The sequence below is a fragment of the Nicotiana sylvestris genome, chromosome 1 (assembly GCF_000393655.2).
Source record: "Nicotiana sylvestris chromosome 1, ASM39365v2, whole genome shotgun sequence".
NCBI classification, from domain to species: Eukaryota; Viridiplantae; Streptophyta; class Magnoliopsida; order Solanales; family Solanaceae; genus Nicotiana; species Nicotiana sylvestris.
The window spans coordinates 58,231,635-58,248,770 of record NC_091057.1 but is presented as its reverse complement, the minus strand read 5'-3'; the positions used below and the strand labels follow the sequence as shown (position 1 = coordinate 58,248,770).

Below are 17,136 nucleotides of genomic sequence, written 5' to 3'. Positions count from 1 at the left end.
CATTGTACCAACACCACCAATGCTAAGCAAAGCAAGAGCAAGGTCCTCCTCATGCCATAGTTTCCTTATCAAAGAAAAAGAGAGAGGAATAATTGATTGATTAGTTGGTTGATATCTTGACCAATACATTGTACATTGCAGTTGCCAAGAAAATATTTAAATCAAACTGCTGTGTTTTCTTCAGTTTCTTTTATAATGTCCAGCTACCTTGTGTTACTAAACGTAAAAGGTTTGGAAACCATAGGCATAACCTGCAACTAAAGAGTAGCAGTGTAATAGAGGATCCTGTGCCTTCAATATCACCTCAAAAGACAAAAGTTGGTTCAATCTTGTTTATCACATAGAGATAATCTTTAGTAATTCGAACCTAAAAGATATATTTTCACACCAAATGTACATGATTTCCCTCCCATCAACAAACAGCCTAAAAAGCACATAAAGTAGGGTTACACCTTTAAACTGTACACAAGGTTCCTTGGTTGAACACTAAGTTTAAACTACCAATAACAATCTACCTACAAAATTTCTTATGGTAAGAAGAAATACTATGATGAAACCTCCATGATCAATTCTGCAGCTGATCCCATTGTACCAACACCACCAATGCTAAGCAAAGCAAGAGCAAGGTCCTCCTCATGCCATTGTCTCAAGCCTTTACTGAGCCTCTTTAACAACTCAGCATCTACTTCAAACACCCAAGTTGGTGTACAACCAACCATCAGGCTCACAAATCCCGACACGTAGGCATGCCAAGTAGCTGGATCACAACCAAGTGATATTTTGCCATCCAAGACACTGGCTATGAATTCCACGTGACGCCCAATGATTTTTGGACGTCGCTTTGATGCCATGGATAACGAGTCGACGCCACTCGCGAAAGCTCCACAGAGTACTGCAAAGTATGCCAGTGCATACCCCTTGAGCATCGGAACTAGACCACCCTCACCTCCTTGATTGGAGCTGTGAACAGACAAGAACCAAGAGGGAAGAGTCTCTTTTATTAATGACTGCACCAGCCCTGAGCCACCAGATAACCATAATAAAGAAGCCCCAAGCAAGGCAGCTAATTTCACCCTTGTCATTGTTTTAGCAAGTGAAACATTTCCAAATTTCTTTCCATTTTTGGATTTCTTCAGTTTGCCCAACCTTTGTCTTGGAAGCTCACTGTGTGCTATATCACTTATAGATTGCATCAGAAGAGAAACAATCTCTTCTCTCAAGAACATGATGTCTCTGATGGATCTGTAAACTCGTAGATACAGAATACCTGGGGCAACCGGAGAAATACCACCATAGAAATGTGATCCAAATCCGTGTCCAAGAAGTGCACCAATACCACCATTGCTTGATATGGAGGAAGAGTTCAAACCAAGGGTGGTCATGAAGCAACTTTTGAGAAGCTGAATGACTGCATGGTTGTTGTTCAGAAAGACAGTTCGAGATGCAGAAAACACAAGGAAGTCACTCCACCGTTTTGCCTTCTGGGTCCACAAAGAAGCCACAATTGGCATGCATGGCCAAGGGCAGCCAGCTGCAAGTGACTCCAGAGCGGGGCCTGCCAGATTGAGAAAACGCTGGGACGCTTTATCGAGTTTATACGTTATAGTAAGGCTGACAAATGCAGCCAATGGAAGTGGAAGGATTGCCGGCGAGCTGCCGCCTGGGGAAGAAAAAAATTGGAATCAATGATCAAGTACAAAAAGTTGAAGAAAAGATTCTCATCATGCCTAGAAACCACAGATGATTTCAGTTCTTACACAATCAAATATAAATAACCATAGGTTTCCCAAGAAGGAAATGACACATAAAGGTCTGTTATTTTAAAAATGTTTTTCATGAATCTTTTGCCGCTCTTATTTTAGATACTCCCTTACTTCCAAAAAGAATGTCAGCATATGGAGTGCTAGGGGATTTTCAGCGCAAATTCAGACATCGATGTCTTAATCTTTTTGAAATAACATATACATATTAAAAACTATTTAACTAGAAATAACATTTTTTTATAGTTACAACAACTATAAAAAGGTTAGAAAAATTGAAGAAAAAGAAAATAGTACGACTTCCCAAAATAGTAATTGTGTCATTCGTCTTGGAATGGAGGAAGCTAGCTTCAGACTCAAGTCTACATGTGGTTCAGAAGAAGTGAAGCAACATATGTGGCTTGACACAATATAGATAATGACATTCTTAATCACTCTCAGTAATGGGGAAAAACCTGCAGCAAGGCTTGGGACATCTACACCAGTGGCTGCTAGAATTTTCTTGATCTGTTCCTCAACATTGGAGAGATTAGCAGCAGGACTTGGCCAATCAGTGCCATTCATAAAAACTGGTTTCCAAACACCACGAGTGACCTCAGCTGAGAAGTAGCTTACAATGGTTGCTAGCGATGCAGGAAGAAAATCAGCCAAATCTTTAAGTCCTGAAATTGAGAAATGGAACTATTTGATAACATAGAACCATAATTTTAAACCCTCGATGAGAACTAAAGGCATTGTCAAAGTGCTTGAAATTCCTAAACCTCCTCCCCCTTAAAATTATGCTTTAACACATCAAAGATATACTTATTTACAAGGAAGCAACTAAAATCAAATTCCAAAGAATGTATGCTGCAACCTGCAAAGTGCGAACTAGTTTTAATTGCTAATTAGTTTACTCAGAGATTTGCAAGTGGATGATCTTGAAGTTGTGGATACTTAGGTTGAAAGGAAAAGAGTCATTTGTCACATTCATTGACTAACCTGTGCACAGTTCTCGGGGAGAAAGTCTTCCATGAGCACATGCTGTGAGAGCAGCATCAACCACGAAAGGAACGGCTTCGAGGATGTCCCAAGCAGGTAACTTAGGCCTTGGAGAAGTATCCTCACTTCCAGTTCCAGAAGAACTGCTACTTCCAGATGTTATGGAGATCAAACTCTGACTTCCCCCGTTAATCTTTTTGAACATCATATTGAGTAAAAGATCAACAGTTTGACAGACAAGAGTCCCATTTACAAGACCTGACAAAGTTGAAGCTATACATGCCAAATGTTGCCTATACCAAACTCTCAATTTTGGAAACGAGTCCACAAATATAGGATTAGGAGAAGATGAACTTGCAACAGCTGCAAGCCTCCTTCTATTTGGATCCTTTAGCATGTCTCCGGAAGACACAAGATGGGAATTCCTCATTAGTAGGAGGTATTCAGGAGTTAGTTGGCATCCCACAGGGGGCACATCTCCGACTCTATATTCAATAGGTGGATGGTTGAACCTCCATAACTTTAGTAGTAGAGCAAAGGCATTTGAGAACACAGCATGCACTGAGATGTCCTCTCCTGTTGTCAGCGTCCATGAGATATTAGGAGCACATGAACCAAATACCTCACAAATTGTCATTAATGAAGCAGCAAGTTGCGGGACCTGCAAAAATAGAAATCAGTACCTTGAAGTTTATGTAGGCATGCAGAACTCTGAAATTATTCATGCCTCACTCTCTCATTTAAGTAAAAATGTAGAGAAAATGAGTTCTCCCATCTGACCGGGAGGTATTTAAGGGCATCTTAAACGTTTTAAGGATAGAGTAGGATGCTGCTACAACTCTTACTTTCCACAGTTACCTGAATACAACTTGACTGTCAAAAGAAAAATTGAATAAATCTTTAAGTTCTTTCATGTTTTTGTTAAGTAAGATTCAGATTTGGTTATTCGTTTTTTGGCTTCAAGAATCTGTTGAGAAGAGAAAGCTAAAATGTTCTCTTCTGAAAACTTTTATGTTTTCCACTTCCTCCTCGTTAAATTTTTCTCAAAGTTAGCAAATTTTAACAGCATTTAGCGGAACCTAATGGAAGTGTCATGCTTATTATGTTTCAAGTTTCAAAACGAACATAGTCACGGGTGTAGTCCACAAGTTTTAAGGCCTCTTATACATGTCATACTGTACAATGTCAGCATGATACTCAATCTTATCTTGGATAAGAAAGGAAAAAGTAACCAATCAAGCAAGTGATCTATCATGGAGAAAAAACTCAACTTCTACACACAATGAGCTGAGACTATGGACTTTGTTTCCCAGCTGAAAATAATAAAGTTCAAAAAAGGCGCCCACAACTGAGACGCAGGCCCTTTGTTTAAGATAACTTAGTTCTTTTGCATCTCTAGCAGCCCTTAAATGAATAATAAATTCTAAACAATAAGTTAGGTCTGGATATTAGTAGAACCAATAAATTCCTTAGTAGTGTAACCAACATGCAAGGACCATCAACACATAGAAACTGTATTTTCATCTTATATAAGAAAAAATATGAAGCTTAACAAATATACCATGCCGTGAAGGGAGAAAATCTGAACACAGTCCACTGGTGCTATTCCAACGAGTAAGACATTTAACGTTGGGGCATAGCCTATCAAATGGCTATCTTTACCAGAGTAGTCAGTAGGAACTGGAGGAGACAATAACCTGGTTATGAAATTAACAGTATGTTCCTGCATGATCGTAACCAAAAGGAAGGATCACATTATCTGTCTGCATGAATGATTTAATAATACTTAATGGGTAACAGGACCATAATGTGATCACTTAGGCTTGACACATGAACCATTTGGCACATGCATCCACAACATAAACTAAAAATTTTCTTTCTCTTATAGAGCTACAGATGTGCTGAAATAAATTATTTTCTTGTTACCTGGATATTCCAACCATGAATTAGTGAGGCTCCACAAAGAATGGTGGCAGCAGCTATCTTCTCATCGTCTGCTCCTTTGACCGCCATCTCGAAAATCTTCTCCATCTCTGCTAAACTTCCATTAAATCCACGAGCTTAAATTAAGTTGCTTTACTCTTGGCTAAATCAATAAAAAAGAGCATCTGATATACCTGGCTTCAGGAAAGAAAAAAAGCAACTGAAGACCAGGCTACAATCAAGGAAAACTACAAATTATGACAACTATCTGTCATTCTCAACTTAGGAGTCATTTGCCTAGGATAAGAGGACAACTATAGATAACTCTACCATCGTCCGTTTCCATAATATGCACAGCCAATTGTTGCTTCAGTATTGCAAGCTTCAATTGTTACACAGATTCGACACTCAGATTAGTTACAGCATGAACTTGGTTTTTCCTTAATTAATCATTGAACTTTAAACATTTTTAGGTAACTAAAGTATCAACGTAAAGCTAACCTAGGCATACCTTGAAGCAGGAGCAGAAACCAAAGCATTAATCATTGCTTGAGTCAATGGGGCTCCCTTCATAAATGATGACCAACCAGGCACTTGAGTTGGCATACTGTGCGGTAACTGGTTCATGCGTCCATTCACGTAGCCGGGCCAGAAATAAGCAGAAGTGTCCAGCAGATTTCTGGCAATGCATGCCTCAACTATCAAATGATACAGGTTACCAGCTGCAAGAGCAAAGTTCATACGTTGTTCAGAAAGCAATAGCATAATAAAAATAAAAAACAAAATCTGCAAGAAATGTTGGACCACCATAATGTCCATTTCACTGGTGTCATTTTCTCATATGCGTGAGTTCTAGCCACATACAATAATAACATCTTCTAATATATAACCACATTACAATGAAGCTTACAAGAAAGTGAGCATTGTTAGGCATCTTGTCAGGAATGGAAACAAGATCAGATGGTAAATTTTTCAGCAAATTGATCTATTAAATAAGGTTTAAACAATCACCAAAAAAATGTTTAAAATGCTTATTCTTGTACATTTAACAGACTTTCTCTTGGATAAACAGCATTGAAAAGTGTAAATCTTCTACCAAACCATCAATAACTTTCACAACATCAGTAGAAAATGAGTGTACATTTATAGGCACATGATAACAGGCACAACCGGTGGTACAAAATAGGTATCAAAAAGCGAATCTGCCTTAATTTGTGCCTACTTGTAAAGCATACTCATATAGGCCACATGTCAAGGATACTTAGACTCTGATCATCATAAATCTACCACCAATTCTTGGTCACAGATATACATACACAAACAATATATATTTTATATTTTCATATACATGCCATATATTTGCAACAACATTTGTTCTGTATAATGATGCATAGCATAATCTATGTTCTTGCCAAATATTTAACATTCCTCTTGCTTCTAGACTACTCGTATATATGCAATTACTTTTTTTTTTTTTTTTGAATTGATAACTATTGTATATATAATAAAAATCAGTACATAGGTTGCACTGAAAACCAAATTTACATAGAGAGAATTTATAGATATTCTAATTTGAGACCTAGCAGGATCCTAGTATGTCTATGATTGTCAATGTATCTTCTGTGTACATCTGTTTGCACCAAAAACAAAATAGAAGAATACAATTGAGTTTGATCTTCTGCAGTGAATTGCTTCTGTCTTCAAAACATCTAGTATTCCTTTCCCTCCAGACTGTCCACCAAATACATGCCGGAACGGTCCTCCATCTATCTCTGCTCGTTGCTTCAGCTCCAGCTTCCTCCCAGCTATAAATGACATCTTTAATCCTGTATGGCATTGACCAAGAAATACCCCTAAGACTAATAAAGATTTTCCATAGTTGGTCTGTAATCTTGCAGTGTAGAAACAAATGGTTGACAGTTTCTGCATTTTCCCCACACAGAAAACATCTTGAACACAGAGAAATTCCCCTTTTTATGAGATTATCCTGGGTTAAAACCGCCTCCTTTGCTAGTAGCCAAGTGAAGCAGGCTACCTTGTATGGAATCTTTGTTTTCCATATATGTTTCCAAGGCCATGTGTCTACCTGTTGATTATCATGATTCAAAATCTTATATGCATCCTTCACACGGTAAATCCCTTTGTTGTGCCTCTTCCACCATATTGAATCCAAACCTTCCTGTAGTCCTGTGAATGCTTCCAGCTCTTTGTAGAGATCAGTTAATTCTTGTTATCTCCCAGTCATTCAGCTGTCTTCTTAGAGCTATTTCCCATCCTTGACAACTCCTCATATCAGCGACTGTCTTATGCTGGTTTTGTGCTAAACCGAACATATCTGGGTATCTTTCCTTTAAGCTTCCCATTCCTAGCCAGTTATCATTCCAAAATGATGTGTTCCTTCCGTTGTTCACTCTTATAGAGGAGTGATTCTTCATTATTGGCCAAAGTTCTCTGATGGATTTCCACACACTTACTCCATATGATGTACTGACTTTTTTTGACACCCAGTTGTTTTCTTCACCATACTTTGCTTTGATCACTTTGGCCCATAAAGATTGGGGTTCTTTAGAGTACTTCCATAACCATTTAATTCTAAGAGCCTTGCTTTGGTTCTTCAAATTCCTTATCCCTAATCCACCTTGTTTTTTATCCATTGTTAGTGTCTTCCAATTGACTAAATGGAAGACCTTTTTCTCCTTATTGCCTTGCCAGAGGAATGTTCTTCGGAGTTTGTCCAATCTCTGTAAAATGGCTGCTGGAATTGGGAACAAAGACATCATGTAAGTAGGTAGAGAGTCTAATACTGAGTTGATTAGAACTAGCCTACCCCCCAATGATAGGTACTGCGATTTCCATCTTGACAACTTCCTCTCACACTTTTCTATGACTGAATTCCAGATTTCTTTTGATTTGGATCTTGCACCAAGAGGCATCCCAAGGTAAACAGTTGGTAGGGACCCAACTTCTCCTCCCAATATCTGAGTCAGTTGCCCCATGTTATTAACTTCATTAATGGGAAAAATATTGCTCTTTCTCCAGTTAATGTGTAAACCTGATACTCCTTCAAATAAAACCAAAATGATCCTTAAGAATCTAAGTTGGTCTTTTCCAGCATCACAGAAGACTAGAGTATCATCAGCATATTGGAGATGTGTGATCTCTAGATTATTAGCCTCACTCCTATTTACCTCAAAGCCTTTAACCCATCCACTGACTTTAGCCGTTTTGATCATGTTGTTCAATCCTTCCATGGCTATGATGAATAGAAATGGAGATAAAGGATCACCTTGTCTGAGACCTCTGTGTGAGTGAAAATAACCTTTAGGACTTCCATTTATAAGAATGGAGAATTTCACAGTAGATATGCAAAATTTCATCCATCTAATCCATTTTTGCCCAAAACCCATTTGTTCTAACATTCTTAGTAGGAATCTCCAGTCACATGATCATAGGCCTTCTCGATATCCAATTTGCATAAGATTCCAGGTTCTTTCTTTTTTATTCTTGAATCCACAGCTTCATTGGCAATCATGACTGCATCAATTATTTGTCTTCCTTTGATGAACGCCATTTGTTGAGCATCAACAAGTTTCCCAACCACCCTCTTAAGTCTTTCAGTTAAGACTTTTGAGAGCAGTTTGTAGAAGCTCCCTATCAGACTGATCGGTCTGAAATCTCTCAATTCTTTCGCACCTGTCTTCTTTGGAATCAATGCTATATATGTTGCATTGAAGCTTTTCTCGAACATCTCCTGTGAATGGAAGCTGTTAAAAGCCGCCATGATATCTTCCTTCAAAATGTCCCAACACTTTCTGAAAAAACCCATTGTGTATCCATCTGGACCTGGAGCCTTGTCACTTGCACACATCTTCAAACTGCTCAGCACTTCTTGTTCCTCAAAGTTACTCTGTAAAGACTCCCTTTCCGATTCAGAAATGCTTGGACTATTTTCGAAATTGACTGTTGGTCTCCACTGTTCAGGTTCTGTGTATAGCTCCTTGTAGAAATCAATAATCTCGTTCTCTATTCTTTCTGGATCCTCAATTACTTCATGTCGAATCATTATTTGGTCAATGTTGTTGTTTCTCTTGCGTGCATTTGCAGTCCGATGGAAAAATTTTGTATTCCTATCCCCTTCTTTGAGCCACAAAGCTCTTGATTTTTGTCTCCATGCAAATTCTTCATTCTTGAGTTGCACCTCAATCTCCATTAGAGTGGCTGCTTTCCTGACTGATTCCTCCTCTGTCAACGCTCTTAGTTGTTGCGTTGTCTCAAAATCTGCTAGTTGACTTAGCAATTTTGATTTCTGCAGTCCCAAATTGCCTTCGTAACTTCTGCTCCAACCTTTTAGCTTGCCCTTGAGAGCTTTTAACTTGCAAGCTAAAATGTAATCAGGTTTTCCTGAGAATTCAAAAGATCCCCACCACTCTCTAATTCTGTCCTCAAAACCTTCCACATTCAGCCACCAATTTTCAAACTTAAAGTATGATTTAGCTTGTTCCCACGCACCGCAGTCTAGAGCCACAGGTGAATGGTCCGAAATCAGCCTTTGTTGGATAGTTTGCTTGATGTTTCTGAACCTTACATCCCATTCTTCTGAAATGAGAAATCTATCAATTCTTGAAGCCGCTGTATGATTGTCCCCTTTGAACCAAGTATAGTTTCCTCCTTCAAGTCGAAGATCTATCAGCTCCATATCTTCTATAAAATCCGAAAACTCCACCATCGCTCTGGACCTCCTTGAGCATTCCCGTTTTTCAGAAGGGTACCTTGTAACGTTAAAATCGCCACAAACCGCCCAAGGACCTTCCATCAATCCCCTCACTGCACCAATTTCATTCCATACTTTTTTCCTTTCTATTCTACAATTTGGAGCATACACTCCTGTTATGTGACATTGAAAATTCTGTAGAAGAGCGTCAAACTTGCACGTCAAAGTGTATGCACCAGTCTGTAACACCTCCCCTTTCCATACTCTGCAATCCCATAACATCAAAATCCCCCCTCTCGTGCCGCTAGCTTCTAAACTTGCATACCTAACCCATCTACCACCCCATATTTGCCTGACTATTTCCTCGATATCCCCCTCGACTTTTGTTTCTTGCATGCAAATAATGTCTGCCCTCCAATTCTGCACTTGACTTTTTATTATCTCCCTTTTCTTCTTATCATTTAGACCCCTTACATTCCAGGAAATTACTTTGATCCTCATATAGAAATAATTGATAGATCTCTTCCCCTACTCCTTTTCCCGTCACTCTTGAATTTGACATCGAAAGAAGTCAAACCTTTTAATTCCAGTGATCCTTTGAATCTTTGTTTCTTCACCTCCAACTCTGTCTCCACCCTTCTAACCTGTCTGCAGCTGTCAATTTGCATTAACAATTCCAGTGCTTCTTCTTCATGTCCTTGGAAATCTACTCCAAACATTTTCCCCAATTTGATCATATTTTGATGGACCCATATTGTTGCATCCATGTCTTTATCCAATAATGGATTGTGTTGCTGAACTGCTAAAGGATTCACCTCCTCAATTTCCCACTCTTGAATAGGGCTAAATTGCTTTAGATGTTCCAAAGTACTTCCCACGTGATCATTCCCCATCTTTGAGTTTATGCTTTGTTCCCCTTCCTTCTGTTCCAATCTTGCTAAATCTACTCCACCTTCTGGCTGACTGCAACTGGTAATTGTTTCCTTTTGCATACTTTCACGATTCACATTAAAGGTTTGATCCCCTGGAGGTGACTCTTTTGCCCCCGATTGAGAATGGCCTCCCATTTCCTCGATATAAGGCTTCAGCCCAGTATCATCAGAGATCTCACACGAGAGGTCATTAAAAATGACTTGTGCAGCCATATCGGGGCCATAGGATCTCAGCTTGACTTTTGACACTTTACTGCTTTGATTCATCGAAGTTGAACCTTGTGTAAATTGTCCACTTGCTTTTCCTTTACCAGTGTTTAGCTCATACCGTGTGTTTCTTTCAACCCAGATTGGGATGAAGAATTTGGTACCATCTTTTTCAATCCCCACCTCATTGGGAGTCTTTCTGCCATCACCAACAATTTTGATTCTCGCCCACTTAAGATGGTTTTTGAGATCAGTTTCTTCTTCTGTAGCTAACCAACCCCCACAGAGATCTCCTATTTCTTTGAAGATCTTTTGTGACCATAGATGTAAAGGAATCCCCATGGCTCTAATCCAGCATGTTTCCTCAATTTGTGAGTTTGGAATGCAACCAGCTGTATGATTCCACCAATCCAGATGAAGCTTGTATTTTTTCCATCTCCATTCTCCTTGCACAATCTGCTCTGCCATGAATCTGTTTGGAAACTCAAAAAGAAACATGTTTCCTGTCATTTCATATATGTTTACTCCGGATGCTTTGTTCCATGAAGCACTAGCCCATCGCCTTATATCTGCTAAAGTGGGTCTCTCATTGATTTCTTTCCCTAAAGACCCGATAATGCATCTTTTTAGTAGGCATGTGTCCTCTCCTCCAGTAGGTTCCAAAACAGTGATATCGCCATTGTTCGTGCTGACCCTTGCCTCTCGAAGAGTATTGGATTGCCATTTACTCTCCTTAACTGCTTGGGCATAAGAGAAATTTTCCACAGTATTTCTGGGTGGTACTATGGGATTCAACTTGGTGGATATGAATCTCTCTATCTTAGCTGCTATGTCTTTCCAGCCAGAATTCAAAGTTAACTCTGGGATTATAATCACTGACCTCCCTTCTCTCTTCAGTGACAGAATACTCATATATCTTCCATGTGCGTTAAATTTCCTAGTACAGAAATGTTCTGTCATTTGCTCCTTGTACTTCCATCTCATCACTCGATTGTTTTGATCAGTCGACGCTTCTTTAAGTGCAAAGCATATCCATTCCATTGCCTTACTACCCATGGATGATCTTCTCATCATGTTGCGGCTTCTCTCCACCCATTCAAACCAAGTATCTTTGTTGGAGTTCCATCTGGTGATGTCAAAAGATTTGAATCCTGCGTTGAAGTATATCCTGTTGTCTCCCATATTGTACTAAACAGCTGCTCAGGTTATGGAATTTTAGGGGTTGTTTGGACGTTATCACCGTGAGCTATAGAGCTTGAAAAAAAGAACAGAAAAACCAGAATTCTGGACAGAGAGAGATTCCCCGCCACCGGAAAAACTAAAAGTTGTCGAAATTCAGAAAAAGTTGTATGGGTGTGCTCGGAATTTCCCAACGATCATGCTGTCCAAAACAAAAATTTTGAAAAGTGGCCGGGATTGAGCTCACGCGCCGGCGCGTGGCGTTTGGCTCGCCGGAAAGTGCCGCGCGTGGCGGCGCGTGAGAGGCTGTTTGTCGGAACTGTTTTCAGAGGGTTGGTCGGAATTGAGTGAGCATGCTCATGGTGTTTATGGATCCTCAAGATTCCTTGTTCTCAGGCTCCTCGGGGAGTGTGCCTGAGAGCTCAAGAAAATAGAGAGAGAAAATCAGTAAGTAGATTTAAAATTATCAGCGTATATATGCAATTACTTTGAGTTATACCTATATCTCAAAGCTTATTTTTCCTCACACTATTGACATATATTGTTCACTAGAGCCTAAAACCCGCATAGAATTTAGAAAAACCAAAGTATTTCCCAAGCCTATAGTTAGAAACCCAGTGAACCCGTCGATTCCACCTCTCTTAGTCTCTGTTAGAGTTAACAGCAGTAAAACAAAGGGTTTAACACTGGTGGTTTCATAAACCTTCAAGTTCTGTTTGGTTATGTAAAAAGAGAGTACTTACAACAGTTGATTGGCAAATCCTTCATGTTGATGCACTCAAAGTATGAACTGTTGCTATTGATGCCTGATCTAAACATCATTGCTTTAGCAGCAGCCTGGTTGGCTGCAGTAGTGATTGCCTGAGGCGGCGTTAGCAGACTTTGATAATCGCCCAGACTCTGTAAACAAGAGACTATATCCCTACGACGTGTGCCTGCAACCTGATTTTTCATGTGCCTGTCTATGCTGGATTCAATTTCATCACATGCTTCACTTTCCTCTTCCTCAATAAGATCGGCAACGACAAGTGTTATGATAGAGAACAACATGCACAAGCGAGTATCCAGGCGAGGCATAGGGCCCTCAATTGGATCCCTCTCCTAAGACAATTGAAAACAAGATTTGTCAAAATACAAATAAAAAGATTTAGCACTACTAATGAAATAAACCGTATCATCTTAATATCTTGGTCAACTTTTGAATGAAAAGAATTGTGTGCTCATGGATGTAGCATCATATTTCCCTCACCTCAGACTTGCATACTGCATCTGTTTAAGCAACACTTGACTTATCCAAAAAAAACCAATAATGATAATAATAAAACTGTTAAGGTAACACTTGAAAACATATTCTTTTGTTCTGGGGAAATTCAGAACTGAGAGAAAATGAAAAAGATATATCTTATGTCCTAAGACAAGCTTTGGTAATCAAGTGCCTAAATTAATTTCTACAACTCTCTTGTCTTTCTCTACCAAATAGCTTTATTAAGCTATGTTGCAGCTCCGTCATACAAACTTAAATATTATCCTTCCAAGATAAAGATGAAAATATTATGCATTTATCACACGAATCATACAAGACAAATATAAGGGCACTAATGCACTACTTTGAAGCCCATTAACTTAAGGTTTGGAAATTAAGTTGGAGAAGGTAAACATGAGTACATTAAGCACAAAGTAATCAAAAGATTTTTCTAACCCTTTGAACAAGTCGTAGAGCTGCCATCCAAAGTCCTAAAAATGTCTCATGCCAAGTTGTAGCATTGATTGCTTGTAGGGACTTGACTAAGTCTGCAGAAGTAAAGCACCTGATTCTATTAGCCACATCAAATAATTATTACAGTTTTCTTTATTGACACAGAAAATGTGACAGAAAAAGTAATCGCACCAGTAATAATTTCAATAGCGCTTGTAGCATTAACTTGTGAACCATCCATTGCATCTTCCAGGAAGAGATCTAGAGGAAGCCAAAGGGAAGAACGGCTACTCCCAAAACAAAGACCAGCACAAGTAGCTAGAGATCGTAAAGTGCTTCTGACATAACGTTCTTGTAAGGAATTTGTTTTGATTAAATTGTGAGCATCTGATGCCAGCTGAAGAAGTGCCTCGGGTGATATAACGCTTGAACTTTGCAATGCTGATGAATTTCCAGCTAGTAGTTGTATACGCTGAACAAAAGCTCCCCAATGTATGGGCCTGACAGGTTTTGGTACAATATTAATTGGATATTTCCAATGAGAGTAAAATTTCAGAAAGTCATTCCAAGGAAGTGTATATATATATATATATATATATATATATATATATATATATATATATATATATATATATATATATATATATAAAGTATCAAAATGAAGCTCGAGTAGTCAAGGTACATATGATGTGAAACTATCATTAAGGAGACACAAAGGTTAAACATGTGGCAGTTACATTAAGGTACTATTGATTTCATTATTTTCAATGTAAGTGCATCTAAAACTACGTGAGATAATGTTAAATCACAAAGCTTGTAACTTGACATGCAAAGCTAAAAGTAAACCGTTAGTCTTTTCAGCATAGACAAACATCAAAAAACACTTGAAACAATGCATAGAGTTTGGAAAGAGATTGTGAAGGGAAAAAGTTCTCACATGTTTTGGCAAGCCAAGTAAAGAATCCTGGCAGTTACTTTATTTTGTAGAAATTGTGCTATCAACTCAATAGCCAGAAGAGTATTTAAATTCTTCAACCGTTCTTTGTGTTCATTTCTCTCCATATCAGTAATGCAGCCATCTATCTCCATATCTTCAGGCTTAGTTGGCCATCTAGATTTCTTTTCTGGAGTAAGTTGGAGCAACCCTTCATCGTCCAATGATGCATCGAGTAATTGCCAAACAATTGAAAAGATAATCTCAACAACAAGAACACCAGGCTCATCAGCGTGCATGCCAAAAATCTCAGTCAAATAGAGGACGCTATTCAAGAAACTCACAATCCTGCATATAGAACATTAATTTGCCCAAAAAGATACGAGCCAGGTCAACATAATGGATAGATTGTGGAATGCATGCATTACCTAGGATGGAACTAATGGCGGGAGAAGATAATACGAAAGGGTTCTACGAGAAAAGTCAAGTTCAGAGTCACCACAAACCTAAACACTTGACACACCCAAGATTCAATATTCGCCGATATACATACCATCTAAATGTGAAATGTAAGCAAATACAGTTTGGTTAATCTACAATTTTAAAAACCAACGATCATTCTTTCCTCTACTCTTGAAATATCCTTAATCTCTACAATAAAAATTGTCTAGCTTTAATGATATATATGAGAAGTATTTCATACATCATCTGTCATGCCTTAAACTAAGTAACTTGTCTAGTATTTCCCCTTAAGTAAACATTGCTTCTTTAGCTTAGCAAGCCAAAAACTCCCAAAGTAGTGGGTGCAATATGGAGCACAGGAGCCCTCGGTTTCTGGGAGATACTCACACTAAAGAAGAATGTGACAGAAAGATCCATTAACAGATGAAAAGTACAAAGGGAAATTCCACTCACTTCTTATAGCTTTGCATGTTTACATGGATTTTAAGAGTAAAAATATGTCTTCTGAGGAGTTCCATGTAGAGCCTAAATGCAGCCGGCCTCGAGCGCCGATTTTGGATTACCCTGTAAAAATTAAGTGAAGGTAAAAATAAAGCTACTCACACATAAAAACAAAAACAGAAAACAATAAACAGGATTATGATGAAGATACTACGAAAAGTGGGTTGACAAGTATTCCACAATGCCAGCAAAACATCAAAAGAACACATAAAGGGCCAGAATTTGTTTCTAAGTTACATGTAAAGACAATACAAAAAGATGAAAGATTAAAACAAGAAAGTTGGAACCTAAGCACCTGCACAAGTAAAAGAAAATTATTGCACAATGTCCATTAAAATCTGCATAAGTATTCGTTCCAGCTCATGTGACTCAGAGCAGAAAGGTGGTTTGCAAGGTTGCACATAGTTATTGTTAATGCACCTCGGAAAAGCCTACCACGGCTTCTCAAGGGATATACCACGAACTTTCAGATTATTTTTCTCTGGACAATAAAGAGAGTCATAAAGATCCAATCTTTCAAAGAACAAGATACAACACACAGCACACTGAGAACACACACACACACACTTTTGATCTCATATGCACATTTGTTGCAACAATACATTCTTCAACAAAACAACCCAAGTAAAATAAAGATTCAATCTTTCAAAGAACAAACGCAAGTAAGACATAAATGCAGTATGAAGAACAAGACACAGCACACTAAGACACACACACGCACACTCTTTTGAACTCATATTCACATTTGTTACAACAATACATTCTTCAACAAAATAACCCAAGGTAAAGATTCAATCTTTCAAAGAACAAGGACAAGTAAGATAAAAATGCATAACAAATTGGAAACCAGAAAAACAGAAAAACAAATAAATACCTGCTGGAAAGAAGAGGGAAAACAATGATGGGAGACACAATCTTGAGGACCAAGGCCTTCTCCAAAAATTTCCACACTATAGGCAAATTGTTTTCCCAACAAATGTGAGATACCAAGAAATTGGCTAATTCAAGAGAAGGCAAAGATACCCCTGCTGAACTCAGACATGAAGAAACTTGTATTGCCCAAACCAATGGATCACCACCCTTTTCTTGGGATACCTTAGTTAGCTCCAAAACACTGTCCCAAAGGCTGCAATCCATAGATACTTCCATTTACATTACTCTGTCATCACTCTTTGTTCAACAGAAGAAAAGGGTTGAAGGTTAATGGAGTTTTGTTCAGATTTTGAGTTTTGACTTTTGATACACTCCTCCTTGGAAGGCAGGCTTTTTGGCATGGCAATAGGTAGAGTCGGGGGTGCACTTAATTTTATTTTTATTTTTTTTTTGCGGGGGCTTATTTTTTGTTATTAGACAAGTGGAGTTAAAATGATGTTAATTTTTAGTTGTTCACTTTTAATTTGTACTTACTTTAAAATATATATATATATATATATATATATATATATTATTATTATTATTTTACCCATAATAATGATAACATTTTCAAAAGTAAAATAATTTAGGAAATGAGTAGTTAATGGAAAGAGTAAAATAAAAAATATTGTCAGTTTCTTTTGATTTTGCATAGTAGATAAGTAAAAGTAAAAATACATTTTAAGTATAGCGGACAAGTAAAAGTGAACGGAAAGGGTACTATTTAACTAAAGATCAAATATCATGGTAGAATGAATAGGATTTCACCGTTTTTAATTAAAAGTTTCGGAGTTCAAATCTCAAGAATAAGTGAATATCAAACATTAAATTAGAAAAAAAAAATATAATTAGTGAGATGTGGTTGGTTAGAAATGTGAAGGTCAAACTCAATGAAGTTGATCTAAGAAAGTTGCTAAATGGGAGTCAGGGCATGACTC

The 17,136-nt window shown here is 38.1% G+C and overlaps 1 protein-coding gene across 1 annotated transcript; it reads right to left on the bottom strand.

Moving 5' to 3' along the window:
• Window positions 1–265: 265 nt before the first annotated feature.
• LOC104227386 (mediator of RNA polymerase II transcription subunit 33A) lies at window positions 266–16,569 on the bottom strand. Its single transcript, XM_009779622.2, has 12 exons — window positions 16,161–16,569; window positions 15,239–15,349; window positions 14,327–14,671; window positions 13,582–13,889; window positions 13,393–13,484; window positions 12,437–12,794; window positions 5,176–5,386; window positions 4,668–4,782; window positions 4,303–4,464; window positions 2,742–3,402; window positions 2,216–2,422; window positions 266–1,660 (listed from the first exon to the last, which is right to left on the bottom strand). The coding sequence occupies exons 1-12, from the start codon at window positions 16,433–16,435 to the stop codon at window positions 546–548; spliced, it is 3,960 nt and encodes a 1,319-aa protein (XP_009777924.1). The 5' UTR covers window positions 16,436–16,569; the 3' UTR covers window positions 266–545.
• Between the last annotated feature and the right edge of the window lie 567 nt (window positions 16,570–17,136).

What these genes read in the sequence shown, in the direction of transcription:
- LOC104227386 (XM_009779622.2), bottom strand. Translation starts at nt 16,435, where the DNA reads ATGGAAGTATCTATGGATTGCAGCCTTTGGGACAGTGTTTTGGAGCTA. An exon ending in TTCCCTCTTCTTTCCAGCAG is followed by an intron (nt 15,350 to 16,160) that starts GTATTTATTTGT and finishes TAATTTTTACAG; the next exon opens with GGTAATCCAAAATCGGCGCT. An exon ending in GGATTTGCCAATCAACTGTT is followed by an intron (nt 5,387 to 12,436) that starts GTAAGTACTCTC and finishes TTGCTCTTGCAG; the next exon opens with CTGGTAACCTGTATCATTTG.